The following is a 20,890-nucleotide window of genomic DNA, read 5'->3' on the forward strand; positions in this document are numbered from 1 at the left end:
TAAATAAATAATAATGTAATAAATAAATAAAATGACGTGCATGTACGACCACGGACTATGAAGGGTTCTGTAGTTGTGTTGTAGTTTAAAATTAAGTAAGAAATGTTATTGAAATAAATTCATCATCATCATCATCATCATCAGCCTGCGGCAGTCAACTGCTGGACATAGGCCTCCCCCAAAGCTCGCCACTGAACCCGATCTTCGGTTCTACGCATCCAGTTACTGCTAGCTACCTTGCGCATGTCGTCGCTCCATCTAGCAGGAGGGCGTGCGACATATGTGACCAGCCCACTGCCACTTCAGTTTACTAACTCTGCGAGCTATATCGATCACTTTGGTTTTGCCCGAATGACCTCATTGCGTATTCGGTCTCGCAATGACAAACCAAGCATAGCTCGCTGAGTAACTTTTAATTGGTGGACTAGTCGCACAGTCAGTGTCCACGTTTCGGCTCCGTAGGTAAGCATGAAATAAATTGACTACCTACAAGTATTTTTTTTTGCTATATAACCCTAAGACTCCCAGTAACTGAAAATTATTTTAAGGCCGACATCCTTTGAACCGAATGCCAAAGTAGCGTTCATTCTTAAGTTATACTTCGTTTAGGTACATGAATGGAAACAGTTCTTTGTAATTACTTTATAAACATTTTTTTTGTAAAATAATAATCGCATTACGGACGCGGATGAGAGGAAATTAAATTCTTTTAATGCGTTGTAAATATAACGAGCTTAATTTCGATACATGACGCTGTACAAACATTACAATAGACGGTAGCTAACGTACTTATCAAATACCCACCCATTATTGCACAGTCATCATTTCCGCGGCACCGTACTTAAACCACACCCTTCATTTAAAAGCAAGTTCATAGTCATGGGGATTCAAAGTCGCAATTGTAAACGGAGACATGACATCGAACAGTCCACATGTTCTCTGTTTTGTCGTTTTATTGTTTTTACTGCGTTATGTTACAACGGAAGACCGTGTAAGTTATATGTAATTTTTTGTCATTCATTTGAGATTTTCATTTCAATGAATTTTAATGCTGTCATAAAAATTAGATTTGCTGTTTTCTTTAAATGCCCTCTGGCTGACGGCTACACCGGTCACCGTCCTCGCCGAACCCGTCGCTTGCGACGAAGGGCTCGACGAGTAAATTAACCCTTAGACACAGCCCACTACTTCTAGTTTCTCGCCGGATCTTCTCAGTGGGTCGCGTTTCTGATCTGGTGGTAGATTCTGCGAAGCACTGCTCTTGCTACGGTCAGTGTTAGCAACACTCCCGATTTGAGCCCCGTGAGCTCACCTACTAGTTCAGTGAATCTAGAATAACTCCTCGAGGTTACTAGAATAAGTAGGGAAAAAAAAGACAGCTACTCTTGTGCTAAGTGGTTACGAGCACGTAGATACTGTGTTAAGTTAAAGGTGGTATTTAATACTTATTCGCTTTGAAGAAATGACCAAACCATATATCAATAATCGATCACATTGTTCATTTTCACTGCTTTGATAGTAGATGTAAGAAGATATCCAAAAAAAAGTTTACAATTGTATTGTATAAATCTATTTTACTTTCAGGTTCCAACAGACGTCGTAAATCAAGAACATAGTACGTAATAGTATATTAAAACACAATGTGAATTTTATGGTTTGTTTTCTTCTGTTGGCCGAACCTCATGTCTCATTATAGGCAAGAACATTACCGCTGTAGCGATTGTGCCGTATTCCGATTTGCATATACATGCTGTTTTTTGTTATTGCTGAAGTGGGCGGACGAGCTCACAACTCACCTGGTGTTAAGTGGTTACTGAAGCCCATATACATCTACAACGTAAATGCGCCACCCATGTTGAGATATAAGTTCCAAGGTCTCATTATAGTTACAACGGCTGCCCACCCTTCAAACCGAAACGCATTACTGCTTCATGGCAGAAATAGGCAGGGCGGTGGTACTTACTCGTGCGGACTCACAAGAGGTCCTACCACCAGTAGATACAAGAGGTGTTAAAAAAGTGAATATCAGTATGCACGCATTTTTTAATCTAGATAAAAATATTTAAAAAAAGAATACGTGGTCACATTTATTACTTTGCAAAATCTACATTTTGTTGTCACTTCTTCCAGCTTACAGAAATGAAATAGGAGGAATTCGTTTTATTCGCGCAAAACGTCAGATAGAGAACTTCGACGATGAATACCCGACGGCTTCGAACCAGGATGCACAAGAAGAACCTAGCTTTTGGGATAGAGTTGTTAAAGTTGCACTTAAATTATTTAGCAAATTTGTTGAGTGGTTAAATTCTTGAAAACGCATTCACTACGAGAAAACACCTTTGCTTTTTGCTAATGACTGTTATTTGTAATATACATTTGGGGAAATTAATGTAAAATTCCCTTAAAATTATTTAAAAAAGTGATTTTGTTTCGAAACGTAAACAAGGGCGGATCCAGCTTAGGCGCCAGGAGGGGGTCACATAGTCAAATTTAGATGCGTTCGTTCCCAGACGTTTGCCATTATACAAAGTTATTATATTAAATTAATTAAATATTGAAGGTATGTAGTTACATAAAATCTGTATGGTTACAAAATATATAAATAAAATCATTATATTCAATTAGTGGTCCACCTAAGTCCTGGAACCAGCTCAGGGGGTGGTCATGACCCCCATGACCCCCCCCCCTGTATCCGCCATTGAACGTAAAAGAACCAGTTTTTTGAGATCCTTCTATTTTGAACTGCGGTAATTACTGTCTTTTTACCAATGAAGTAGGAAACCTATGGAAATGAAACGTCAACCAAAATTTCGTGCCACTGTGACGTCATCTGGCCACAAAACATGGCGGCTTTAGTGCTGTACAAAAGATTTCAATGTTATCAGGTTTTATCGATAAACGTTCTTGGCTCATTTTATTTTAAATATTGTTGAGTATTATTTATTTGTAGAATTTATACTTTAATGGGAAGTAAGTAGGTATATTGTTATGTGCAAATATGATATGATTTAGATGGGTGAAATCTAAGACAAGTTCGTCCTTCGAATTTGCCAAGTAAACGATATGATGATTTTTAAAAGTTGCTACACTGATTTTATAAAGTTGTCGTTTGTCGCAAAACATAAAGATATGGCGTAGTTCAAAGCCATCAGCCCATTTCTAGCATGCTAAATGTTATCGTATTTTGAGTACGTGTTTTTCTTAGACTATTACAATCTATTTTAATTGTTTTGCTGACTCTAAAGTCCGTAACATACTACCGCAGCGCACCCCAAGGAAGGTGCGCCGCACCATTTGAATCACTTTCGCTTGAGAGTGATTCAAATTTTAAACTTATCAAGGGACCGCGTGAAAAAAAAACACCTACAGAACATTTATTCATTAATTACAAACGTCATTCCTTGTGACTTCCTCTCTAAAATCACTTAATTATTAAATATTTAACAAATTTACAATAGTGTTTTACTCACTGCGGAATAAAACTATTTTATTTAAATAGTTCCGAAGAGATTTTGTCGGTAGCCTTTTTCCCGAAATATCTAAACAGAATGTCTAAATATGTTTTGATGACATATTTTAAAGTGGTATTTTATTAGTGCTGCTGAGCGCGTCTATCTGTGGCCTAAGGCAACTTGTTTCTTTGTGTGAGGGATACGCCAAATCACACGGTTTGGTGTACAACTGTAAAAAGTCGGAGATCATGGTCTTTGAGACCAGGGGTGGGACGCATGATAAAATACCTCCCGTAGTACTCAACGGAACGCCATTGACAAGAGTTTATAAATTTAAATATCTCGGCCATGTGTTGACCCCTGATCTCAAAGATGATGAAGATATTGAACGAGCAGTGCAGCTTGTGGGCTGGATATACTCAAAGATCGTACAATGCTCTCCCTGTTCAATACAATAACGCGTTTAGGGTGCTGGTGGTGCTGCCCCGCTTTTGTAGCGCATCAGGGATGTTTGCAGACGCGCACATACATTGTTTTTACGCTACCATGCGTAAGAGGTGTGCATCTCTGGTAAACAGAGTGAGGGCCAGCTCCAACAGTATCCTGAGCATGATCGCAAGCAGGCTGGACTGTATATACATGAGTCGCTGTGGTGCCATCTCCCATGGCATGTTACCACAGTAATTCATTGTGATGTAAATATAACTACTAACATAGGTCTAAGTTTTATTAACAATTTATATGAGTCATGGATACTTGAAATAAAAACATTATTATTATTATTATTATTGTTAAGGATCTCTAAATCCCCCTCCAAACAAGTTTTTATTCTCGCCCACCACCGAGCTTCACTTCATCAAGCGATCGCGAACGCATATACATCTTTAACGATTACATACATTATCTACTACAATATTCAACCTCATTATTATTTGTTCTAGAGTTTTTATCTTTTAATATACTTGTAAATACGAGCCAAATCGTTTCATTGAAGAGTACAATAAGACATCCAGCAAGGAACAATTATAATGAATTTAAATACATATAGATAATAGTTTTAGGGCATCGACTTTCTTGAGATCCTATAAAATACGTTTTAATTATTATTTTTCTATGTTTTAAGCATGATAAATTATGAAATTTTATATAATCAATCATATTAAATCGATATCAAAGTCAATAAATAATGTACAACCCAAAACAGACGGCCGTACTGACGTGACAATGACATTTGGCGCGCTAAACATGGCGGATTTTCGGCCTCATTAGACGGAGACGGAGATATTTACGTATATTCATGTTTCATTTTATGTACGCACTGAAATACTGTTATATTGTTTTCCTGCGAGTTAAAGTGCTGAGTAAGAACGAGATAGATATATGTTTATGTATGTGCCTTCAAAATGGGTGCTATTTATATAAGCAATTGTACGTATAGAACAATATGTCGTGTCCCTACTATATAGGTCTATGCTTTTTACAAGCCAGTGCGAGGAAAACTTAAATGAGTATTTGTAGAAGAGTAATGTAGGTAATTTAAAAAAAAAGTCTCTCCTTTTCTTTAATTTACGCAGTGAATAGGTTATTCGCGGATTAAACAAGTGAAATAAAGAAATCGTGAACAATGAAATTTAATTTCTACCACAACACTCCTTAAAACATCTTCTTTGTAAGAACAGAGTCCTGTGCGCTTAGTGAGAGTTTTTTAACGTTCTCGATGGGGTAATAATAGTTCGCTCATATTTGTATGGAATGGGATCGTTTGCCGCTATGGGCGCTGTTCAAACTGCATGCAAAATTGGGTTAACTTTTACGCTATCGATAACATTAAAATATTAGCCGATCCGATACTTATTCATCACTGGATACGGTTACGCAAAACTAACCAATATAGTTTCATTATAATTTGTTAGGTGAAACAGCTAGCAGAGTGATATTCCAAGCTACTGCTAATACCTCATAACAGTAGCAGTTCTTAATTTTACTTGTGGTAGGGTGTGTTGTTAACTATATATTTCCGCTGCGAAGTAATCATGCGTTCCCTATTTGAAGGGTAAGACTGTCGTACCTATCACAACTATTTAGTCTCCCAGGTCATGTTCCAGAAGGTTAAGACACGATTAGCTGCTATCATTCCTCAAGGCATCGTGGACAGTGTTTTTTTTATTATTTATCAAATAACGAAAACCTAATAAAAATCGATATTTTTTTACAACGGTGAATAATTAACTGTCTGACTTCTGTTAGTGTCGGAAGGGAGTTTTATTAATTTAAGTTGGTGATTAGTATTATAACTGTTTTTCATTACAATTGGTAGTAATGAAATAAATAAAATGTTCTACTCTATTTGGCTTCCTGGTTATTGTGCTTTATTACAATATTTAAAAAAGGAAGTTTATTAATTGGACACATATGTATTTAATACAGGGTGGCCCATAAGTCCTTTGATATGAAAAAAAAATTATTAATATAAAACTAATTACATTATGAATTAAATTTTTACTTACATAAAAAGCTTAAAAAACGGGAATTATTTTTTGAAAATAACACCTCCTAAATGTAATCCGTTGCGATCACGGCACTCTTGCAAACGACGTCTAAAATTGTCGATGACTGCGCGGCACGTCACTGCTGAAATGCTTGTCATTTCTCTGCGGATGTTTTCTTTTAGGGCCTCAATTGACCACGGGTTTGTGTCGTATACTTTAGCCTTAAGGTAGCCCCACAAAAAAAATCCATCGGGGTCAGATCTGGACTACGTGGAGGCCAGGAAATGTCTCCTCTCTTAGAGATAACTTTGCCAGGAAAAAGTTGACGGATAACGGGCATAGCAGTGTTAGAGGTGTGAGAAGTGGCCCCATCCTGTTGAAACCACGTCCTGGCATTAAAGCCTGAAAAGTTTTGCAATTCTGGTATGAAAAACTCTTCGATCATAGCCACATATCGCTCCGACGTAACAGTAACTGCGCGCCCTCTGCCATCCTCAAAGAAGTAAGGCCCTAGGATACCATGGGCTGACATAGCGGCCCAAACAGTCACTTTCGGACTATGTAAGGGCTTCTGATGCTTAAGTTTTGGATTGATGGGGCTCCAATAGCGGCAATTTTGTTTACTAACATGCCCGTTAAGATGGAAATGAGCCTCGTCAGAGAACATTATGTTATTGAAGGAAGTAAACCGATTCAACATTTCATTCGCATAATTTTGTCTTTGAATACCGTCAGTTTCCTTTAATTCTTGAACCAACTGAATTTTGTAAGGGTGCATATGTAAATCTTTCTTCAAAATCCGTTGTAACGATGTCCTGGATACGTTTAATGCTCTGGCGCGCTTACGAGTTGACTGTGTCGGATTTTCGCGAATAGACTGTGTCACTGTGTCTATGTTTTGTTCCGTACGTGACGTCCTTGGGCGACCCAACCGCGGTTTATCTAACGTCGAACCGGTCTCCTCGAACTTAGCAACCCAGTTCTTAATCGTTTGAAGAGTTGGAGTGTCGTCAAAGTTGTGTAAACCTTTGTGTTCTCGAAATTTACGCCGCGCAACGGTTGCCGAATTGTCGTTTTTATAAAACTCGTGCACACAAAACGCACGGTCCGCTCCGGTAAAACGCTCCATCGCGACTAAATTCCCAGAAACCGAAGTTACTCCCCCCGCTTCCCCTGCACCGCTCACGCGCGCCCTGTTCGTTTTATTCAAATTTTACTTTTCAAAGGACTTATGGGCCACCCTGTACTATTGAAATTGTAAGATATATACTTACGATCATTTATTAGGACTTTAGAACAAATGTATAAATTTTTTATAGATGTATAAATATAATATATTTGTAGATAAGTATGTTTATTGACATGTTTTCCTCCACTTCGATAAAGCGGCACGACACGAGAACCCTCTCATCGTGGCCGCCGGTAACTACATTCCCGATCCTGCGGACAGAATGGAAAGCAGTCGACGTCGCCCAAAACACGTCATCTCGGATCCTCCCGATCCACTAACGGTGCTTTTAGGTACTTCAAGCACCGGTCACCGTTCTCGCCGAACCCGTCGCTTGCGACGAAGGGCTCGACGAGTAAATTAACTCTCAGACACAGCCCACTGAGTTTCTCGCCGGATATTCTCAGTGGGTCGCGTTTCCGATCCGGTGGTAGATTCTGCGAAGCACGGCTCTTGCTAGGGTTCGTGTTAGCATCGTCGTCAGGTTTGAGCCCCGTGAGCTCACCTACTAGTTACGGTTACGCTGGAATAGCCGCTCCAGGCTACCAGCTTAGGTAGGAAAAAAAAAAAACATGTTTTCTCGTAATTATTCATCGGATTGTGATTTACATTTACTTCAACCATAGATTATACTTAATATTTGAGATCAAAATTGGTTTAACAGGTGTGGTCTAATAAGTGTAAAAGCTTGGCTTATTGATACGAGCTATGGGTGTTGTATCAAAAGAAATGCATTTCAGAACCATGAACAAATTCTAGTGTATGTAGTAATTATTACAAAAAACTTAAATTAAAATGTAACACAACAAAACCATATAAGAAAGAAAATTATACAAATTTAAAATTATCTACACAAATAAATATGTGTAAATATATGTATAAACGATTATATGTATGTATGTGTGTAGATATGTATGTATGTGTGTAGATATGTATGTATGTGTGTAGATATGTATGTATGTGTGTAGATATGTATGTATGTATGTATGTATATATATGTATATGTTGATTTTGTATATATGAGTCGACTATTATCAAAGCCGGCAATCTGACTTTTGGACAATTATTGGTAAATCAGAAAAACGAATTATTGACTTTGTATTCCATTGGCAGTCACAAAACTCTTCGGAACGACATCTTAGATAAATAACAGGTTAACTATTAACCTTTATTTAATGCAGGTTTTGAATCGTATTCTTTGAAGGAGACGATTATATTCAACTCAATCTGTATTGACATATCAATAACATTTTTTTGTCCAAATGCACAGATTGCCACCTTTGATAATAGACGACTCAATTATGTAGATATACTTTTTTTTGTATGTATTCGTAACCTAATATAAATTTCATTGCACCTACCACTATTTAGGTACTCTGCACTACCTTTGGTTGACTGGTAGAGAATGCCTTAGGCATTAAGACCGCCAATGTACATTTTACATGAAGTGTAATAAATAAATAAATAAATAAAAAATAAATAAATATGTCAGGTCTTACTAAAAACAAAAAAAAAATTAAAGTTTGTATATAATTAAATAGTACTTAACGCTTGGCACTGTTGACTACCTCTGTCATGGAAGCTGCCAGATATACTGATAGATTTTCTCTTATTATTTTTTCAGCAAGGCAATTGGCTTCTTACGATTGCATTACTGCCAGTGTCAATAATTATCTAATAAATTATTATTGTAATACAAAATATAAACTGACTCATATGAAAAATGAAATGAAGTAGATTAATATAATATTGATTTGGAATAAAACCAAATGATTTTGAATGTATAGTAATGAACTTCATGCCCTTTGCGACTGCGACTTTTGAAGTCGTCGTGGTCTAAAGTTTAGGACGTCCGGTGCGTTCGTGTTGAACGATGCACCCGTGTTCGAATCCTAGGCGGGTACCAATTTCTCTAATGAAATACGTACTCAACAAATGTTCACGATTGACTTCGACGGTGAAGGAAGTTATCATCGTGTAATAAAAATCAAACTCGCAAAATTATAATTTGCGTAATTACTGGTGGTAGGATCTCTTATGAGTCCGCACGCATAGATACCATCATGTCACAATGCGTTTCGGTTTGAGGGGTGGGGCAGCCGTTGTAATTATACTGAGACCTTAGAACTCATATCTCAAGGGGGGTGGCGGCATTTACGTTGTAGATGTTTATGAGCTCCGGTAACCACTTAACACCAGGTGGGCTGTGAGTTCGTCCACCCATCTAAGCAATAAAAAATAAAATAAAATAACCAAGGCTAAGACCCAAAGTGGAGGAAGGCGCTTGATGGCTGGAACGGCGGCGTTACGGTGGGCGGTACGAAGATCACGAACCTAAGATATGCCGATGATACAACAATCCTTGCAGCCAGCGAGACCGAGATGGCTGCGATCTTGGAGCGAATAGAGAGAGTGAGCCTTGAATTTGGCCTGCACATAAACCGCTCTAAGACCAAAGTGATGACGGTGGACAGAGCTCAAGTTTTAAGTCCATCAAATGCACTCAAGGATTATGAGAAAGTGGAGGAATTTATATACTTGGGGTCGCTGATCTCTAACCGTGGTAACTGCGAGAAAGAAATCGGACGCCGTATCGGGATGGCTAAAAGCGCCATGACTAGCCTCGATAAAATCTGGAAAGACCGTAATATTCGCCGAGTAACTAAGATGCGTCTGGTTCGTACGTTGGCCTTCTCTATCTTCCTGTACGGGGTGGAGACTTGGTGTCTCAGGAAAAAGGAACGCAAAAAGATTGAGGCGTTTGAAATGTATTGCTGGAGAAAGCTGCTACGCATTCCTTGGACAGCTATGAGAACCAATGTCTCCATCCTCGAAGAGTTGAAGGTCACCAAGCGCCTGCTGACTATGTGCCAGGAAAGGATCCGGAGTTTCTTTGGGCACGTAATGCGATCCTCATTGCACAGCCTGGAGAAACTCACAATTCTCGGACAGATGGAGGGGAAGCGCGCTAGAGGAAGAGCGCCAGCTAGATGGATTGACCAACTCAAGGAGGTGACTGGAGGCCAGATATGGGGAGCGGTACATATGGCGCAGAACCGGACCGAGTGGAGAAGATTGACATACCGTCACGATCCTCAGCATTGAGGGAACGACCAGAAAGAAGAAGAAAGAAGACCCAAAGCACTTAGTAACCCAGGAGCTTATTGGAGGCTTTAGGATGTTAAGATCTAGGAGCATGTTTCCCACCCATTTACATAAAGTAGTTTATGACGTCTTTGTTTACTACACTACTAAAGATATTGAGAATCAGAAGTCCAGCTTATGGTACAGTAATGGTCATTAAGCATTGTAGAAATCAGGACAATTAAAATAGTTTGAACAGTGAATGATAATAGAGATCATTATTACTTAAACAACTTAATTATTAACTAGGAACAATATTATTTATTTTTTTATCTTTATTAGAGCCATACACCTATTAGGTTAAGTCGGCTCTTGCATAAATTTAATCCATAAATCAAGAAATTATTATTGACAAGCAAGGACAATTATTGCATAAAAGTAAAACTAAATTGAATAAGATTAAAATAGTAATTGAGTATATTTAACCATCATTTATTTTTCCAGTATAATATGTTAATACTGATCTTATTGTTCATAAACAAAATTGAGGACCATAATCTTTTGCTTTGACTTGTAAATCTACAATAATTGGTTTTCTTCCTCTTTTGACTTTATACACAGTGAAGGTTTCAAGAATTCTTCTGGAATATTTAGTGGATTATATGATCTCTGTGAAGCCAAATGCCGAACTGTAGCTAATTCCTTGTTGTGGACAAACATTGGATAGTAATTCATTTCTTTCTGGGTAACTGTAATAGTTTTACAAAGATTTTTTAGGGAGCTAGTACGAATGAATGCTTTACTTATTAGTGCAGTTTCTAATATACATTTTTTCAATATTAATCCTGAATATTTGTCATCAGGTATTGGTTTCCCATCCATAGCATTTGCTATTTGTAAATAAATCTTTCTAAAATCAAACTTGTCTGTATTTAATGCAGGTGGTATGTTCTCCAAATCAGCAATCATGCGAATAGCAGTGGATGTTTCCGTTTGTAAGCTCTTGTAGTGTAGTGTATCTGTTAACAGTTTTGCCCAACACGCTAATGGTATTCGTGGATTCTTACAGGGACGCGTATTAGTTTTTATCTTCTTATCTAAAGGTTTCACTTCTAGTAGGGCTAGATTTTTGTAATAATCAATAGCATGTATGATTTCTTCTGGTGTTTTCGTAGATATGTTTTGATGAATCCAGTCTATATTTTTTGATCCACAAGTTTTTAAAGCATATAAAAGGGACAGCTTTTCGTCTTTGGTCCATCCTTCAAGTTTTTGTACTTCGTCAGGTGGTGGAGATTCGGGAGTCGTCATTATTTAGCAGTTTTACATTTATAAATCGAATTCACAAGTATCTGTACTTTTTGTGTAGATCTACGAGGAACTAAATGTTTGGGTCAGCTAATATTCTACTCCTTAATTATCTTAGCGATTAGGTTTACAAAAAAGATGTTATTATTGACATTTATGTACGAGAAGCATAGATTATACACTTTGACGAGAAGCAGTTGTATTCATAGTAGGACTGTTGATAAAATATCGATATAATTATTTTGAAATATCGATATTTGTTACTAATATTTTTTGGACGATATATCGGTAGTTCGATATTGAAATGTAGATATTTTTGGATAATTTTTTTAATTAAAAAAAAATAAAAAATTCTTAGTTTATTTAATCTACAAAATTATCTTAAACTGAGTAACACCTGAACGAGTTGCTTCTACAATCATTATTTTAGTGCCTAATAATCGTAGTAGCCAAATAACTGAACAAATAAAAAAAAAGAGTATTTTTAAAAACTTACTGAAAAATATTTAATTGTCTAATTTAAATTTAAATTTAAATTTTTTTTTTTTTTTTTTTTTTCCTACCTAAGCTGATAGCCTTGAGAGGCTATGTCAGCGTAACCCTAACTTTAGTAGGTGAGCTCACGGGGCTCAACCTGACGATGTTGCTAACACGAACCCTAGCAAGAGCCGTGCTTCGCAGAATCTACCACCGGATCGGAAACGCGACCCACTGAGAAGATCCGGCGAGAAACTCAGTGGGCTGTGTCTGAGAGTTAGTTTACTCGTCGAGCCCTTCGTCGCAAGCGACGGGTTCGATGAGAACGGTGACCGGTGCTTGAATTACCTAAAAGCACCGTTAGTGGATCGGGCGGATCCGAGATGACGTGTTTTGGGCGACGTCGACTGCTTTCCATTCTGTCCGCAGGATCGGGAATGTAGTTACCGGCGGCCACGATGAGAGGGTTCTCGTGTCGTGCCGCTTTATCGAAGTGGCGCATGGACGCCGACTGCAGATACTTACTGATGGACTCTAAGTCCAGGTCGTCATGGAGGTCGACGTTCCTGACGAACCACGGGGCTCCGACGGCTATCCTGAAAAAACGGGATTGAATAATTTGGAAAGATTTTAAGTGTATGCGGGCCGCGTGAGCGAACACTACACTTGCATAGGTCATGACGGGGCGTATGCAAGTTTTGTAGAGTGTCACCTTATTTCTAAGGGACATTTTACTTCGCCTACATATCATCGGGTAGAAAAAATTATAATATAACCTAACACTTATATACTTAGTCTGGCCATAAATACTGTTACAATTAAAAATAAACTAAATATTACATTTGAATTTGGAATCTGTCATTTCCTCTCTAAATGATTGCTCACTGAGTTTTCTCATTTTGGCGCCAATACATTGTACAATATTATGCGATATTAAAATGGAGTGGGGTGACAAAGAGAACCGAATCGCTGTGATTGCATTATACAAAGTAAGTATGGAGCCAAATGCAATTTTAAAAATTCTCCATACGCTTGGTATTAGTAAAATGTTTGTGTACCGGGCTATTAATAGGTGCAATGAGAACTCCTCTGCTTGTGACAGAAAAAGATCTGGCCGTCCACGTAGTGTTCGTACGAAAAAGGTGGTCAAAGCAGTAACGGAAAGAATTCGAAGAAATCCTGTTCGAAAGCAAAAGATTTTATCTCGGGAGATGAATATAGCACCTAGAACCATGTCGCGTATTTTAAAATATGACTTAGGACTTGCATCCTATAAGCGACGTACTGGTAATTTCTTAGCTGATAATTTAAAAGAGAATAGGGTGGTAAAATTGAAACAACTACTGAAGCGGTACGCATAGAAAAAAATTGTTTGCGGATGAGAATTTTTTTACAATTGAGCAACATTTTAACAAACAAAATGACCGTATTTATGCTCAAAGCTCTAAGGAAGTTTCCCAATTAGTCGACAGAGTGCAACGTGGGCACTACCCGACTTCAGTGATGATTTGGTGGGGTATTAGCTATGAAGGAGTGACTGGGCCATACTTTTGTGAAAAAGGTATCCAAATATCGGCACAAGTTTAACAATATACCATACTTGAGAAGGTAGTGAAGCCTCTTAACAAACCCATGTTCAATAATCAAGAATGGTCTTTCCAGCAAGACTCGGCACCAGGTCATAAAGCTCGGTCTATGCAGTCTTGGTTGGAAACAAACGTTTCGGACTTCATCAGAGCTGAAGACTGGCCCGATCTCTAGTCCCGATCTTAATCCGCTGGATTATGATTTATGGTCAGTTTTAGAGAGTACAGCTGGCTCTAAACGCCATGATAATTTGGAGTCCCTAAAACAATCCGTACGATTGGCAGTGAAAATTTTTCCCATGGAAAGAGTGCGTGCTTCTATTGATAACTGGCCTCAATGTTTAAAGGACTGTATTGCAGCCAATGGAGACCACTTCGAATAAGCTTTTTATACTTTAAATTGTTTTATATTTATGAAATAAACTAACACACTGTAAAAGTAATAAATGTTATTTGCCATAGTTTTTTTTTTGTTTTCCTTTGTAACAGTATTTATGGCCAGACTAAGTACATTTATAATTTAATTTGTTTCATAAATGTACTGGACTATAAAGTGTGTAATCATTTTTGAGCTGACTTACCTACGAATAATAAAACGATTTTTTTACAATAAAGTCGATATATGAAAATATCGATATTTTTTTCCGATATAAATTGATATATTTAAAAATTTCAGGGATTTTATAACCTGTTAACTAAGACTTTTAAGTCATATCTTATTTTAATTTATATTCATATTTTTATGAAAAATTATATTATGGAATGAAATGAAATGAAGATGATTAATTTGAGACATTAATCAACTGGGATGAAATTAAATGAGATGATATGGGATGAAATATAATCTGAGTAAAATGGTGGTCATTTACTAAGATTTTTTCAGTGGACTTTTTTGAGGATCCCGGGAAATTACGTCCAACGGCTTTGTTTCATTTTCCCACATTTGTGCACTTTCACAGATATTAAACAGTTAATAAACCACCATTATTACACATTTAAACCCGAAGAAACACTAAATAGACAAAATAAAACAAATCACACAACTTCACGCCTCGCGTTCCCGCCAAAAAGTATTATATAACATTCTTTTTTTAAGGTATTTTATGACCTGGTGACTAAGACCTTTAAGTCATGTCTTATTTTAATTTATAGATTTGGGCGAGATCGTTATCCTAGCCCAGACTCAACAGAAACGACTTAGAGTAGAGAGATGAGCGCTCTTTTAACGCCCAGCCAACTGATTTTGTTGTTGAATTGTTTATTGTCCTCGAAAAGTCAGTCAGTCAAAGTAGTCACGTGCGATTTACATATCCCAAAAACTAAAGTTGATGTGAGTTTTGACATATACAGGACTACTGGAGTCAGTGAAAAGCTTTCATCTAGCACATGAAAAACATGCCCTCATACCAAGTCCGGTAGTGGATATTGTAGCCTTATAATTTATATTTTTTAATTGGAAAAAGCATTTGGAACATGTTACATTTACATGGTGTCGTTTTTTCTAGCCTTTTCCAAATAAATGTGGTAATATTATCCTGTCTGCTAAATCAAAGTTCATAATTATACCTTGATAAAACAAGGTCTGTGCAAATAGAATTATTAGCCAAATAATAATTAAAACATTCAATGAAACATTATTGTACCACACAGTATTTATTAATATAAGCTTTACATTTTAAAACATATCATTTTTTAGATCCTCCAAAGCCAGAAAACCCCATAATTTGTGCTAATTCAGAAGGTGCTGGTGTATCATCTATTTCATCATTCTCCATTAACTTCCGTTTCTTGTCCCGACGTCTCTCCCTACGTAGCTCTTTCACACGAGCTTCTTCTTCAGCGGCTTCCTTTAATCTTGTGTCTAATTCATATTCACGCTTTTTCTCTTCCAACTTTCGTTTATTGAGTGCAAATCTTGCTTTTACCTGGAACCAAACAAACATAATGTAGTAGTAGTAGCTATGATAGAATAGAATAAATATTATTAAAACCTGAATGGTATTTATAAAATTGAGAACAGCTAGATTAGTTAGATAGATTATTTCAAATTAGTGGTCTAGAAATTTAAATCATCTATTTGGTTGAACATTTTACATTTATTATTCCTTAACAATAGCATTAGAATTTGATAAAATTAAGATTGAAAGAATTTGTTGAGAATTATTTTAATAATGAGTGCTCTAGTTGAGTGGGATGGTAGGTTTGCTCAACTCAGGCAATCACAAAAATAATAGCGTTGGTTCATGATGTTTGTTATTATTTTGATGCAACATGTGGCCAATTGATGATCTCAGACCATAAATCTAGTAGCAAGTCAACAATCCTATTTACCTGCTTGGTACTATGCATATACATACATGTGAAAGAGTAAGCTCACCTGATCTAAGCTGCTCCTTTCTATTTTCATGGACATTCCCAGATTCCTCTGATGTTTTTTACCATTGATGTGATCAAGGAAATTTATTGAATCTTTAACAACACAGTCACAAACATTACAATAATATCCTCCAGATTGGGACGTTGGCGTATTCTTATTGATTACTACACTCTTCCCGAGTCTCGAGTCCAAATCTACTTTATATTCACGTTGTTTGAGAAGTTCACGTTTGACTGGAGTGGCTGGAAAATGAAAATTAAACAAACATTTATATGTTGTGTCAAATTTGTATTTTAACGTAACAAAGTGTGTTGACACTAATATTTTACCTTTCTTCTTGGATTTTTCTTCTTCTTCTAGCTCTGCTTTCAAACGCTCGGCTGCAATTTTCTCGAATTCCTCTTTGTCCCATTTTCTTCGGTGGTCATCGGGGCGCATACTCATGTTTAAATTTTATAGTATTTATTTCACAACAATTACAAGTTATGATTTTCTTACACACTCCACTTGTTTGTTTTATATTAAACTTGTACCCAGAGGGAAGAGTAATCAATTAGATCTATTAAAAAAATAACACGAGAAAATCATCTTTAACAACATAAACGAAATACGTTTCTAATTGACAACTAGCTAGCAGTGACAAAACTGACAAATGATTAGTTGTAGTATTTCCATTTCCTAACAAGAAAGGCGAAAGCATATATATATTATACAGCCTAATCTTTTATATATTCAGTTACATGAAAATTAATATAATAGGTTGGGGAAAAAGTTTCTTCGCATTTTTTAAGAAAATTTACAAATTTTTTCAATAGTTTATTTACATTTAACTAAAGTATGTAGGTATCATTTTGTTCGATAGCTTTTTGCCATTTTGTAAATAGGGACATGATCCCATTGCTATAAAAAATTTGGGGCTTCTGATCAAAATACCGAGACATTGGTTTTGGCAGTCCTCTCGTGATGTTAATCTGACACTGCCTAAAGAATTCTGAAAAACCGAAACAGGTGGAAACGTGAAGGTGCAAGGTCAGGACGGATATACGGATAAACGGCGGATGCATTAACATCTTCCAGTCAAGCTCTCTTAATTTTTGCTGAATCCAATTCCACTACACAAACAGCATCACCTTGTTGCAAGTTAACCCAGGTTTCGCCACAGTCTGTGAAGCCTGACCGACCTTTGACCACGACTTTTTTCGTACGTTCTTGTCGTACGTGATCCACTTTTCATCACCAGCTATCAGCTTCTTCAAACATGGTTCGGTTTCATTACGTCGTAATAAAGAATCACAAATGAGTACACGGTTCATTAGGTTTCTTTCAGTGAGCTCGTGAGGTACCCAAATATCGAGCTTTTTTGTGTACCTATTTTTTTTCAAATGAGCCAAAACTGTTTTGTAGTCAATTCCCAGTTCTTCAACTACGTCGTAACTACTGATATGCCGATCTTGCTCCACGTTTTCAAAAAGATGCGATCAGTCACTTTCACTTTTTCAAAAAGATTCGATCAGAGCGACGTACAAATTCTTAACATAAAAATTTCGTATTAAAAACGCTTAAACCAAATTTGTGCTACTTTCACAGACACAGCACTAGGTCCATAAACATCGCAATTTTTTTTCGCGGCCTACGTTGCATTTTTACCTTTTTTGTAGTAAACTTTTTAAATGTATCGATTTTCTTCATTAGATTCCCTAATCTTGACAGTACGAAAAATAAATAAAAAAGATTTTATTACAAGTTCATACATACCTACTATAATGAGAAAAGACTTTTTCCCCATACTATTATAAAAATGATATAGATATAAAAAGAGGTGAAGTTGATTTATTTGAGGCTGTAATCGATTGGGGTGAAATGAGATGAGATGGGATGAAATAACGTTTTAGTAAAATGGTGGTTATTTACAGAAACTTTAGTGGACTTTTTGGAAGAACCCGAAAAGCCACTTCCAGCGACTGTTTTTTTATTTATTTCTTTTTTATTGCCTTTGTGGGCAGACGAGCATATGGCCTACCTGAGTGGTTACCGTCGCCTATGGACTTCAGCTATGCCAGAGGCAGAGCCAAGACGCTGCCTACCGCTAAGTAGGGTAGACTAAGACGTGTTTTGGGCGACGTCGAATGTTTTCCATTCTGTCCGCAGGATCGGGAAGGTTTTTTTTTGTTTTTTTTTGTTTATTAGTGTATTGTATAAATGTATTGTATATTAAAAATATAGATAAATAATAGTAATAAGCGGTTTGACTTATATTCATATTTTTTTTAAACTTGTTGTAATAGCTACGTTCTCCTAGTTGACCTGCTTGGTGGCCAAAAAAATTAGAAGACAATGTGACGGGAACTTGCAATATATGGCCTTATTTATTTTGTCGTATGAAAGTTCAGGTTAAAAATCGATGTATGCACTTTGAAATACTTTACTTGGCTTTTATGCTATCATTACTATTTATTACCTCTTTTGGTATTAAACAACGATTAGCAAAGGCCACAGCCATAACAAGGTGAATCCACAGACTAACTGGAAAGGTAAAACCATTGTCAAGCCTAAGTAAAATTAAAATCATAATTGCATCCGTAAATAGCTGCTCTGCTCTTCGAGCATGAACGCTTTACGTTATAAGGAGTTAAACTAGATAGATATACGATAGATATATAGATATACTATATAGATAGTATATCAGTATTTTGATTGACTTTCGTGTTTTTTTTTTACCCAATGTATAATGTGAATATTTTTGTGTTTGCTTGTAAATTCATATTATTTTAAATCTCATTCTTAATAATCTAATCGACATTACGTTGAGTTTTATGTTAGTGAAATTTTTTAAGAAAAGGAAGTGTTTTTTTTTGTTTGGATGGTTGATCGCGCTTATGGCCCATGTGGTGTTAAATGGTTACCGGAACCCATAGAGCATAGTATGTGAATGCTGCCAGCTATTTTGAGGCATGAGAATGAAGTTCCAGTTGTATTGTATAATGTCTATCCCACATTTCATACCAAACGAGTATGAATGATTGGAACAAATGACTGCTTCGCGACAAAAATAGGCAGGATAGTCGTACTGTCCGGGCTTACAACACGCTCTACTACCAGTTTAAAATATGTGTATACTAACTTCTCCGAATTTTGCTATGTAACTTGAATATCAGTAATAGTTCAGTATATGTTATAGGTATTATCGAAACTTTTTGCAAATATTGAAATAGAAATTAATTTTTCTAAAAGTTAGCTCAATAATTTCAAATTATTAATTAACTATTAAAAAACAGTCATTGTTTCTGACATAGGAAAACTTACCCACGCTGCGACTTCCGGTCCACGATCGAAATTAGATCACTTTCTGGCCGTAGTAACTATATAGCCCAAGAGCCCGTGGGCTCTACCTGTATGTATTTGACCAGACCTGAATTTTCGTACATTAAGACCCCTATACCTACCATGCATGAGGTGGGGACTCACTAAGCTCAAAGTGGTCGACGCGCTGAGCGCTCAGGTAGGACAGGTACCGATTTTGACGGATTTTAAATCCATTTGACAACGTCTGCCGTTTTGAAATTTTGAAAATATATGATTATTATTATCGGAAAATAAGAATGGCAGACCATTATCGCGCATTTTACTTTGTGGCAGACCACTTTGAAAGTGCTAAAAAAATAAAATTTTGAAAGTAGTTGACCAGATCTGCCCTTGATATAATAATATGTTGTTTATTATAGTCTTAAAAACTTATATTGATCACGGCAGACCTCTACATTGCGTACACACATCAACATATAACAAAATCTTAGCTACTACCCGGCCAGATGTATATTAGGTATGTTTTCCGTTCACTGTTTTAGAGGAATATAATTTACTTGAAATTTACTTTAGCAATGTATTTACCGAAATTAATATTTTTTTATATTGTATATACTAAACTTCATTAGTTAGACAATAAAGATGTTAATTTTTTATGGAATAATTATAAATAATACGGTATAATGCTGATCAAAAAATAATTCAATTCCTCATTTTTATCATTCAACATTTAATTTGCCAGCTATACAATGCCAAAAAATCTAGTGATGTAGATGATGGAAGGTTCCAGCTATTCGTTAGCAACTATACATATTCAGACATCAATGAAAATTATAGAAAAAAAATTCAAAATTTTGAGGCAAGCTCAATACCACCGCGTAAGAGTGAGCTTTATCAACAACTTTTGAGGGCCCACTATATTTCTTCTATTTGGAGAAATGCTTACAAAAAGCAACCCACAACTTTAGACCCATTGGAGTATGGTTGGATTGAGCAGGACAACATACATGCCTTCAAAGGGTTCGAAGGTGACCAATTTCCATATTTTGCGAGTGACTTAATCACCAATGTTCCTGGTAAGTTAATAACAATTCTTTCTCGAACATGTTCAGATGAATTTACGTTCATTTTACAATTTATGTTTTATTTTTGCAGTATTCGATTCAATGGATGATGTAGACGAGTCGTATAACGATAAAGATGACTCCGATGATTATGATGATGAATGAAGATTGATATATATATATGTGTAATGCATGCATGATATATTTTTTTAACTGATTTAACACTTTTAAATTTTGTCTTGACGAAATAAAAATGAGGAATTGAATTATTTTTTGATCAGCATTATACCGTATTATTTATAATTATTCCATAAAAAATTCACTTCTTTATTGTCTAACTAGCGACCCGCCCTCGCTTCGCTTCGGAAACATTAAAACACACATGAAACCAAAAAAAAAAAGAAAAAATTAAAAAAAGTAGCCTATGTTCATCAGGGACAATGTCGGCTTCTAATGGAAAAATAATTTTTCAAATCGGTCCAGTAGTTTCGGAGCCTATTCGAAACAAACAAACAAACAAAT

The 20,890-nt window shown here is 36.3% G+C and overlaps 4 protein-coding genes across 5 annotated transcripts; 2 read left to right on the top strand and 2 right to left on the bottom strand.

Annotated features, from left to right (window-relative positions):
* Positions 1-823: 823 nt before the first annotated feature.
* LOC149500340 (uncharacterized) lies at positions 824-5,798 on the top strand. 2 transcript variants are annotated; one of them, XR_016325060.1, is made up of 4 exons: positions 824-991; positions 1,585-1,615; positions 2,131-2,434; positions 2,702-5,798. XR_016325060.1 is itself a non-coding variant. In XM_089736986.1 (3 exons), the coding sequence occupies exons 1-3, from the start codon at positions 914-916 to the stop codon at positions 2,310-2,312; spliced, it is 291 nt and encodes a 96-aa protein (XP_089593112.1). In that variant the 5' UTR covers positions 824-913; the 3' UTR covers positions 2,313-5,798. The 2 variants fall into 2 exon arrangements, 1 of the variants encoding a protein (XP_089593112.1); XM_089736986.1 differs by having other exon boundaries at positions 2,131-5,798.
* A 4,909-nt stretch (positions 5,799-10,707) lies between these two features.
* Positions 10,708-11,918, bottom strand: LOC114244757 (uncharacterized). Its single transcript, XM_028176654.2, has one exon. The coding sequence runs from the start codon at positions 11,562-11,564 to the stop codon at positions 10,833-10,835; it is 732 nt and encodes a 243-aa protein (XP_028032455.1). The 5' UTR covers positions 11,565-11,918; the 3' UTR covers positions 10,708-10,832.
* A 3,333-nt stretch (positions 11,919-15,251) lies between these two features.
* Positions 15,252-16,639, bottom strand: LOC114244770 (zinc finger matrin-type protein 2). Its single transcript, XM_028176668.2, has 3 exons — positions 16,331-16,639; positions 16,002-16,243; positions 15,252-15,549 (listed from the first exon to the last, which is right to left on the bottom strand). The coding sequence occupies exons 1-3, from the start codon at positions 16,443-16,445 to the stop codon at positions 15,310-15,312; spliced, it is 597 nt and encodes a 198-aa protein (XP_028032469.1). The 5' UTR covers positions 16,446-16,639; the 3' UTR covers positions 15,252-15,309.
* Positions 16,640-18,930: 2,291 nt separating this feature from the next.
* On the top strand, positions 18,931-20,651 carry LOC149500341 (uncharacterized). The gene is made up of 3 exons (XM_089737055.1): positions 18,931-19,011; positions 20,047-20,380; positions 20,460-20,651. Exons 1-3 carry the CDS (start codon positions 18,931-18,933, stop codon positions 20,531-20,533), a joined length of 489 nt encoding a protein of 162 aa, XP_089593181.1. The 3' UTR covers positions 20,534-20,651.
* The last annotated feature ends 239 nt before the right edge of the window (positions 20,652-20,890 follow it).

This window comes from Bombyx mandarina, chromosome 22 (assembly GCF_030267445.1).
Source record: "Bombyx mandarina strain Sakado chromosome 22, ASM3026744v2".
Classification (NCBI taxonomy): domain Eukaryota; kingdom Metazoa; phylum Arthropoda; class Insecta; order Lepidoptera; family Bombycidae; genus Bombyx; species Bombyx mandarina.

Bases quoted from the DNA above. Each gene is read 5' to 3' on its own strand.
- LOC149500340 (XM_089736986.1), top strand. From the start codon at position 914: ATGACATCGAACAGTCCACATGTTCTCTGTTTTGTCGTTTTATTGTTT. The intron at 992-1,584 runs GTAAGTTATATG...TTTTACTTTCAG, and splicing joins ATGTTACAACGGAAGACCGT to GTTCCAACAGACGTCGTAAA. The intron at 1,616-2,130 runs GTACGTAATAGT...CACTTCTTCCAG, and splicing joins CGTCGTAAATCAAGAACATA to CTTACAGAAATGAAATAGGA.
- LOC114244757 (XM_028176654.2), bottom strand. From the start codon at position 11,564: ATGACGACTCCCGAATCTCCACCACCTGACGAAGTACAAAAACTTGAA.
- LOC114244770 (XM_028176668.2), bottom strand. From the start codon at position 16,445: ATGAGTATGCGCCCCGATGACCACCGAAGAAAATGGGACAAAGAGGAA. The intron at 16,244-16,330 runs GTAAAATATTAG...TTCATTTTCCAG, and splicing joins AGAAAAATCCAAGAAGAAAG to CCACTCCAGTCAAACGTGAA. The intron at 15,550-16,001 runs GTGAGCTTACTC...GTTTGGTTCCAG, and splicing joins AAAGGAGCAGCTTAGATCAG to GTAAAAGCAAGATTTGCACT.
- LOC149500341 (XM_089737055.1), top strand. From the start codon at position 18,931: ATGCTGCCAGCTATTTTGAGGCATGAGAATGAAGTTCCAGTTGTATTG. The intron at 19,012-20,046 runs GTATGAATGATT...TTAATTTGCCAG, and splicing joins CCACATTTCATACCAAACGA to CTATACAATGCCAAAAAATC. The intron at 20,381-20,459 runs GTAAGTTAATAA...TTATTTTTGCAG, and splicing joins CTTAATCACCAATGTTCCTG to TATTCGATTCAATGGATGAT.